Below are 9379 nucleotides of genomic sequence, written 5' to 3'. Positions count from 1 at the left end.
ATTTTTATACTTACTTCAACGTATGGTGTGTAACAAAATTCAGAGGTAACCACCCGGTTGCCGTTTAAAAGGAGCTTCACAAGACGTAAACGTAAACAATTAAAACAATGGTGATAGTCAAATGAGGAACTCTAATTTTGACTGCGGTACCTAGTGTAATTTAAAGGATACGTTTTTCTTTTAAGAATTAAATCTACATCCTTCTTGTATATCTGATAAATCATAATATTCAATAACATCAAGGATTATCATTATATTTCTATAACAAAAATCACTTTAATTTGTCATCAAATGAGTGTCCTGCGGTACTGTACACAGTGTAATTTAAATTATATTTTCTTTTGAAAATTAAATCTTCATCCTTCTCGTATATCTGTTAATCATAATATTTAATAACATCAACGATTTTCATTATATTTCGATAAACAAAATTCACTTAAACTTGTGTCATCAATGAGTGTCCATTTATGGTTTTGGGAATTGAAGCAAAGGTTTTAGGATCTTATGGCGTTAGAAAAAGTATACATTTATCAATGTAAAGAGAAAAGATCATAAATGTCAGTTTGAATGAAATTGTTTGTTCCCATATATATATATATATATATATATATATATATATATATATATATATATATATATATATATATATATATATATATATATATATATGCTAGATTGTACAGTGCCTTCATTACATTATGGAAGACTAAATCAAAGTCCAAGATCAAAGGATTGTGGAAAAGTTATTAGCGGGGTAAATTGTTACAAGTATACCATTTCAAAAAAAAAAAATGGCATTAACAAAATATCTAAAAATATCCATATAACTTGTTTAGGTTTGTGTCAAATGCTCAGGTGTGATAGGCACTGGCTTTGGAAGAGGATCAGTATCCTACTTGAGACTTTCAACAGAGGCATTCATAGGTCAAAATGGCTAAAAAGTAGGTGCAACTAGGGGGAGAGATAAAGCTGGGATGAACCTTCAGTAAAGCTTAGAGTTGAACTGTATGAAGTACACTGATGAAATTAGCCCTCTATGAATGAAATATAAAAAGAATTTGTTACGTTGTCATCAATACTGTTTTTACATCAGGTATTTAGTGTAAGGACATGAATATTGAAAGTTCTTTCTCCTCTCTCCTATCATGTAAAATTTCTGCCTAATTCACTTAATGTCCAAGATCTTACCTGTAGGCCTACCCATCCTTCAAGGTTGTCTAAAGTATTCCACTGGTCTTCATTTTCTTCAAATTCAATTCTTCTGCTTCCCAGCCATTGTTGCTTACTCACTACATGTTCAAGCCATCTTGATCCTTCTAAGACACTAGCCATAAATTTCAAAACCTTCACCTTCTCTGAAAGGACCGATCTTTTATATGATACTTATATTCATAAGAAAATCCCAGTAGGATTCTTGAACTTCATCAAGTCTTTATTTAGGCCTATTTATTTTCTTCATGGCCTCTCAACTTTGATATAAAAAATCAAGATGGGAATGCTTAGATCCTTATGCGTAAGGTTGAGTTGACACTGATTTGTCGGATGAAACCGTCGTAGGACCTGACTATTTTTACTGAAGTAACGGCGACCATTTCCCTTCTTGCTTGAATCATCATTCTTCAATTCCAGGTTCACAATCCACAACATTCCCAAAGTAACAGATTTTTGGCTCTCCTTTCCGGATAGTCCTTTCACCATGACATGCTGTTTTCTATACATACCTGTCATTAGAAATCCAATCGTTTAACAACATTTTTAAATTATATTTTATATTAGACATGTTGTGTTGCATTTACCATTGCACATTGCAATAGAAAATCAGTCATTTTCCTGTCCAGGCATTTTCTGGGCTTTTATCTTCATCTGATCTTAAGCCTGGTTTTGCTTACAATAATTTTCAGTCGTCTCTCCTCGATTCAACAGTTTTCATTGTTGTAGAAATACAAAAAACAAATAAACAACTAATATTTGCATATGCTACTGTATGGTTATATATGTGTCAAACTATGCACACTAACAGACATACAGTATAATCAGGAAAATTCCCCTGGCTGATATCAGTTGGAGTTTCTTTGAAATCTATAAATGATGTCCAGAGCCCCTTAATAAAGGATGAAGAATAAAAAGTCAACGAGGCTTGTACAAAATAAATGTTCACTATGCTTAACCTAACAAGCAACATCTCAGACCCAGTTGAATTCCTTCTCCAGTCCTTGGCCTTTCTCCTTCGTCCATTTGTCGAATTTTTCAATCATTTCTGCGTCAAAGTAACTTCTCCATCCTCCAGACTTACCTGGGAAGCAAAATATATACTCATTAGTAAAAGGTAAGTTCCTATGACTAGCACAGAAGGGGGACTCTACTCTGTGCCATAGATATAAACAAGCAAATAAACCTGAGGAATCTTTGAAGGGATGGTACTATACAGGGTGTGCCATAAGTCTCCATACATAGGAAAAATAAACATCATTCAAACTAGGTGTTTAAGTCAAACATCGTTCAAGCCAGGTAATTAGGCTAAGCCAAGCATCAAGAGGCCAGGCAGTTGAGCCAAGCATCAAGAGGCCGGGCAGTTGAGCCAAACATCAAGAGGCCAGGCAGTTGAGCCAAGCATCATGAGGCCAGGCAGTTGAGCATAAGCATCATGAGGCCAGGCAGTTGAGCCAAACATCAAAAGGCAAGGAAGTTAAGTCAAGCATCAAGAGGCCAGGCATTTGAGCCAAGCATCAAAAGGCAAGGAAGTTAAGCCAAGCATCAAGAGGCCAGGCAGTTGAGCCAAGCATCAAAAGGCAAGGAAGTTAAGCCAAGCATCAAGAGGCCAGGCAGTTGAGCCAAGCATCATGAGGCCAGGCAGTTGAGCCAAACATCAAAAGGCAAGGAAGTTAAGTCAAGCATCAAGAGGCCAGGCATTTGAGCCAAGCATCAAAAGGCAAGGAAGTTAAGCCAAGCATCAAGAGGCCAGACAGTTAAGCCAAACATCCTTTAAGCCAGGTAGTTAAGACAAGCATCAAGAGGCCAGGCAGTTAAGTCAAGCATCCTTAAAATCAGGTAGTTAAGCCAAGCATCAAGAGGCCAGGCAGTTAAGCCAAGCATCCTTCAAGCCAGGTAGTTAAGGCAAGCACCAAGAGGCCAGGCAGTTAAGCCAAGTATCCTTCAAGCTAGGTAGTTAAGCCAAGCATTAAGAGGCCATGCAGTTAAGCCAAGCATCCTTTAAGCCAGGTAGTTAAGCCAAGCATCAAGAAGCCAGGCAGTTGATCCAAGCATCAAGAGGCCAGGGAGTTGAGCCAAGCATCAAGAGGCCAGGCAGTTAAGCCAAGCATCCTTCAAGCCAGGTAGTTAAGGCAAGCATCAAGAGGCCAGGCAGTTAAGCCAAGCATCCTTCAAGCCATGTAGTTAAGCTAAGCATCAAGAGGCCAGACAGTTAAGCCAAGCATCCTTCAAGCCAGGTAGTTAAGCCAAGCATCAAGAGGCCAGGCAGTTAAGCCAAGCATCCTTCAAGCCAGGTAGTTAAGGCAAGCATCAAGAGGCCAGGCAGTTAAGCCAAGCATCCATCAAGCCAGGTAGTTAAGCTAAGCATCAAGAGGTCAGAAAGTTAAGCCAAGCATATTTCAAGACAGACAGGTAGTTAAGCCAAGACTCAAGAGGCCAAGCATATAAATAAATGTTAGACCCATACATGTACGGAATGTATTATTTTTCCTATGTATGGAGACATATAACACCCGGTAGAATGTTAAGAGACATGGCTGAAGTCTGGTGGGAAGACTGTATTATGAATGAGGAAGGGGGAGCAGGAGCTGAAAATGGAGTGAAATCTTATAGACTGTGATGAGCACTTGGTCAGAATCTTTAGACATGGAAATAGTAGGACATAGACCAGCAAGAAGGCCAAAGGTAGCGTGGCAAGGGGAGATGCATGAGAAAATGAGTCTGATCGTTCAGTGGGGAAAAAGACACAGGACAGAGGAGGGTAAAAATAACTCGCTTTCAGATCTAACCCCATAAATACTCTTGTTTTCATTCAAGATACCCATGGTAGTTGGAAAAAAAATTATTTTAGTAGTTTAAACAGGATATATGCGAATTATTATCTTATTAGAACCTGGCCTATTGGGTGAAGAAAGAGAAAATGTGTTTCTATGGTTGGCTATTCTTTATTGGTTAGTGGGCTAACTCTAATCCTGAAAATAGGGGAAAACATCTTAGGTAGAATATTAATGTAAACAATATTGAATGGTGATAACATACACTGTTTAAAAACTTAATTCTAATCGGATATTCTTCGTAAAAATATACTGTTCTCAGCCGTATTTCAGTAAAATACAGGCGACCGTAATTTTACCATACTTGTTATTATGTTTTACGGGTTGGTGACTGTAATATCACCCCTTTACGTCATATATCTGTTTTTAAAACGGTAAAAATCCTAGAGTAAATGTTGCCAAACATTTACCGTTTTTAACGTACATTCTTGCATTGTATACAAAGAAAAACATATATAAACATTAAGTTTTAAGATTAAGTTTCACTTTTTCTTCTCATGAAGAGGACAGGAGCCCGTGAGAGAGAAAGAATTTAATTTTGTAAGACAATTATAATTTCAAAAACTAGACAAGAGAGGAATGTTAGACTCTAGCAATAATAGCAGCGGTTTCAAAACAATTATTAAATTTCCATTACCATAAATTAAGATTTTTTCTTGGGTGTTAACATATCAGTCACATACCTTGCCTTATGAAACCACCTCTAGACAAGAGAGGAATTTTAGACTCTAGCAATAATAGTAGCGGTTTCAAAACAATTATTAAATTTCCATCACCAAAAATTAAGATTGTTTTTATTGGGTGTTTACATATCAAGTCACTTACCTTGCCTTATGAAACCACCAATAGACAAGAGAGGAATAATTTTAGACTCTAGCAATAATAGCAGCTGTTTCAAAACAATTATTAAATGTCCATCACCAAAAATTAAGATCGTTTTTATTGGGTGTTTACATATGTCACCTACCTTGCCTTATGAAACCACCAATAGACAAGAGAGGAATTTTAGACTAGTAATAATAGTAGCTGTTTCAAAACAATTATTAAATGTCCATCACCATATATTAGGATTTTTTCTTCATAAAATGATAGGGAGAAAGCTAATTAAAGAAAACCCTCGAGTTAAAGAAAAAGAAAATAGAAGTAGAATTGAAGTAAGCATATTGGATGTTAAACAGTAAAACGTTGGAAAGATAACTGACACATGAAACAAAGAAGTTAGTCAAACAAAGAAGACAAATAGAGTTTTCTGCTCAAACAATCGACATAGAAAAATAGTTTCTCTCAGTAATTACGTATCAGTCACCTACCTTGCCTTATGAAACCCCCTTCCTTTGTGTCTAACAGTCCAAACTCGGCTTCGTGCAGGCAGTTCACAGCCATGTTGTTTTTCATTGTGTCTATGTGCAAATGAGACGACAGTTTTTCGATGTCTTCGGGTGTAACATTCTTTCCTGGAAAGGGATTATTATTATTATTATTATTATTATTATTATTATTATTATTATTATTATTATTACTTGCTAAGCTACAACCCTAGTTGGAAAACCGGGATGCTATAAAACCAGGGGCTCCAACAGGGAAAATAGCCCAGTGAAGAAAGGAATCAAGGAAAAATAAAATATTTTAAGAACAGTAACGACATTGAAATAAATATCGCCTATATAAACTATAAAAAAATCAACAAGGGGGAGAGAAATAAGATAGAATAGTGTGCTCGAGTGTACCCTCAAGCAAGAGAACTCTACCCCAAGACAGTGAAAGACCATAGTACAGAGGCTATGGTACTACCCAAGACTAGAAAACAATGGTTTGACTTTGGAGTGACCTTCTAGAAGAGCTGCTTTCCATAGCTACAGAGTCTCTTCTACCCTTACCTAGTAGAAAGTGGCTACTGAACAATGACAGTACAGTAACCCCTTGGGTGAAGAAGAATCACAAAATCAGTAATTTTTACCTCAGAAAATAGAAAAGGCGATGAATCAAAAAAAAAAAAAAAGAAAAAAAAAAAAAAGTTTTTCAAATCTAACTTGGTTTTACCAAATGGATAACAATTTTCAGAATGCACACGCCCCTTTAATGGTTACAGATGCATCCGATGACCAAAGAAAAGTTATGTTCAATTACCATAAATCAACTAGGCTCCACAAGGAACTAGAAGAGTTGGAAGACCCAGGCCTACATGACTGAGGACTATTAAATGTTATGTGGGAGATGATGAATGCAGAGGTATTGGATTAAAAGCTCAAGATAGGGACGACTGGTGAAATCTAACTGAGGCCCTTTGCGAGAAATTTTCTCGATTTTCAAGAACATGACACAATATTGGGTTTCCTTTATAAAGCTTAGCAAAAACGTGAGAAAAACTACAGTTTTTACCTCCGCCAACGAAGTTGGAAGAATGTTGTTTTATCCACTGTTTGTGTTTGTTTGTGAACAGCTTCCTGGCCACAATTTTAATCATAGTGTAATGAAACTTTCAGGATTACCTGTTATGTAAAAAGCTGGAAATGATTAAACTTTGGAAGGTCAGGGTCAAAGGTCAAGGCCAAGCAAAATGCTCAATTCACGTAATCAGCCATAAGTTTGGACATCGTTGTCACAGAGATTTCAAACTGGGTTCATATTTGAGTGTATGAAAATCCACGCCCATTAATACATCTCAAGGTCAAGCAAAAGGTCAAGAAATAAGCTGGCGTGGTGGAGGTCTACGCTCTACTGAGAGCCCCTCTAGTTCATATCTGTCTCTAGGATCATGAAGTGATGCTTTGCTGATAATTATAAGTTTTCCACTCTTGTCTTCAATGGAAAGGAATATTCCTTAGGATCCCTATTAACCTTCTCACAATTCTTGTCATCTCATCCGTAATCCTACGACCATCTATAGTCAATTCTTTTTAGTGAGGCAGATTTGCACCGACTCGCAGGGGTACCCTTTTAGCTCGGAAAAGTGTCCTGATTGCTGATTGGTTGATCAAGATAATTCTAACCAATCAGATAGCAGGACACTTTTCCGAGCTAAAAGGGAACCGATGAGAGTCGGTGCAAATGCGCCTCATTAAGAAAAATTGAGTATAGTGCCTTTCCTTACTAAAGATTCCTATTCTATTAAATCCCTTGCCTTATGTGTATAAAGTTACTAATTGAACACATCCTTCAACATTATAGAAAACTAAACTGCACTTAGAATAAAGACATGGATAAAATATTCCAATTAACTGAGAAAGGAAACGATTAAAAAACTAACTGTAAATGAAAAGCCAGACAAGGTATAAAAAAAATACAGGGAATGAAATACTAAAAACAGGGAAATAGTACTTGTAGACTGCAACAATATATCTAAAGCTTCTCTTTTTTGTGCTTGTATGATTGTGTTCTTTTAAAAACACTATGAATCCCAAATAATGATAAGAGATAAGAGGGCTTTAGCTTGATAATTGATAAGGAAACTATGAATCCCAAATACTGATAAAAGCAGGCCTTTGCTTGATAATTGATAAGGAAACTATGAATCCCAAATACCTGTACTGATAAAAGCAGTCCTTAGCTTGATAATTGATAAGGAAACTATGAATCCAAAATACCTGTACTGATAAAAGCAGGCCTTAAATTGATAATTGATAAGGAAACTATGAATCCCTATTACTGATAAAAGCAGGCCTTAAATTGATAATTGATAAGGAAACTATGAATCCCAAATACTGATAGAATCAGTCCTTAGCTTGATAATTGATAAGGAAACTATGAATCCCAAATACTGATGAAAGCAGGCCTTAGCTTGATAATTGATAAGGAAACTATGAATCCCAAATACTGATAAAAGCAGGCCTTAGCTTGATAATTGATAAGGAAACTATGAATCCCAAATACTGATAGAATCAGTCCTTAGCTTGATAATTGATAAGGAAACTATGAATCCCAAATACTGATAAAAGCAGGCCTTAGCTTGATAATTGATAAGGAAACTATGAATCCCAAATACTGATAGAATCAGTCCTTAGCTTGATAATTGATAAGGAAACTATGAATCCCAAATACTGATAAAAGCAGGCCTTAGCTTGATAATTGATAAGGAAACTATGAATCCCAAATACTGATAAAAGCAGGCCTTAGCTTGATAATTGATAAGGAAACTATGAATCCCAAATACTGATAAAAGCAGGCCTTAGCTTGATAATTGATAAGGAAACTATGAATCCCAAATACTGATGAAAGCAGGCCTTAGCTTGATAATTGATAAGGAAACTATGAATCCCAAATACTGATAAAAGCAGGCCTTAGCTTGATAATTGATAAGGAAACTATGAATCCCAAATACTGATAGAATCAGTCCTTAGCTTGATAATTGATAAGGAAACTATGAATCCCAAATACTGATGAAAGCAGGCCTTAGCTTGATAATTGATAAGGAAACTATGAATCCCAAATACTGATAAAAGAAGGCCTTAAATTGATAATTGATAAGGAAACTATGAATCCCAAATACTGATAAAAGAAGGCCTTAAATTGATAATTGATAAGGATACTATGAATCCCAAATACTGATAAAAGAAGGCCTTAAATTGATAATTGATAAGGATACTATGAATCCCAAATACTGATAAAAGAAGGCCTTAAATTGATAATTGATAAGGAAACTATGAATCCCAAATACTGATAAAATCAGTCCTTAGCTTGATAATTGATAAGGAAACTATGAATCCCAAATACTGATGAAAGCAGGCCTTAAATTGATAATTGATAAGGAAACTATGAATCCCAAATACTGATAAAAGCTGGCCTTAGCTTGATAATTGACAAGGAAACTATGAATCCCATATACTGATAAAAGCTGGCCTTAGCTTGATAATTGATAAGGAAACTATGAATCCCAAATACTGATAAAAGCTGGCCTTAGCTTGATAATTGATAAGGAAACTATGAATCCCTATTACTGATAAAAGCTGGCCTTAGCTTGATAATTGATAAGGAAACTATGAATCCCAAATACTGATAAAAGCTGGCCTTAGCTTGATAATTGATAAGGAAACTATGAATCCCATATACTGATAAAAGCTGGCCTTAGCTTGATAATTGATAAGGAAACTATTAATCCCAAATACTGATAAAAGCTGGCCTTAGCTTGATAATTGATAAGGAAACTATGAATCCCTATTACTGATAAAAGCAGGCCTTAAATTGATAATTGATAAGGAAACTATGAATCCCAAATACTGATAAAAGCAGTCCTTAGCTTGATAATTCATAAGGAAACTATGAATCCCATATACTGAGAAAAGCAGTCCTTAGCTTGATAATTTATAAGGAAACTATGAATCCCAAATACTGATAAAAGC

General features: G+C 35.8%; 1 protein-coding gene across 1 annotated transcript in view; it reads right to left on the bottom strand.

The window, feature by feature from the left end:
• Positions 1–2132: 2132 nt before the first annotated feature.
• LOC137631996 (luciferin sulfotransferase-like) overlaps positions 2133–9379 on the bottom strand; it is a 19902-nt gene continuing 12655 nt past the window's right edge. The window contains exons 7-8 of the mRNA XM_068363986.1: positions 5354–5497; positions 2133–2293 (exon numbers count right to left, since the gene is read on the bottom strand). Coding sequence (XP_068220087.1) covers positions 2184–2293; positions 5354–5497 — 254 coding nt within the window. The 3' untranslated portion in view covers positions 2133–2183. The remainder of the gene's footprint in view (positions 2294–5353; positions 5498–9379) is intronic.

This window comes from Palaemon carinicauda, chromosome 40 (assembly GCF_036898095.1).
Source record: "Palaemon carinicauda isolate YSFRI2023 chromosome 40, ASM3689809v2, whole genome shotgun sequence".
Taxonomy (NCBI): Eukaryota; Metazoa; Arthropoda; class Malacostraca; order Decapoda; family Palaemonidae; genus Palaemon; species Palaemon carinicauda.
Note: the sequence above shows the minus strand (reverse complement) of the source record. Positions and strands in the feature narration are given on the sequence as shown.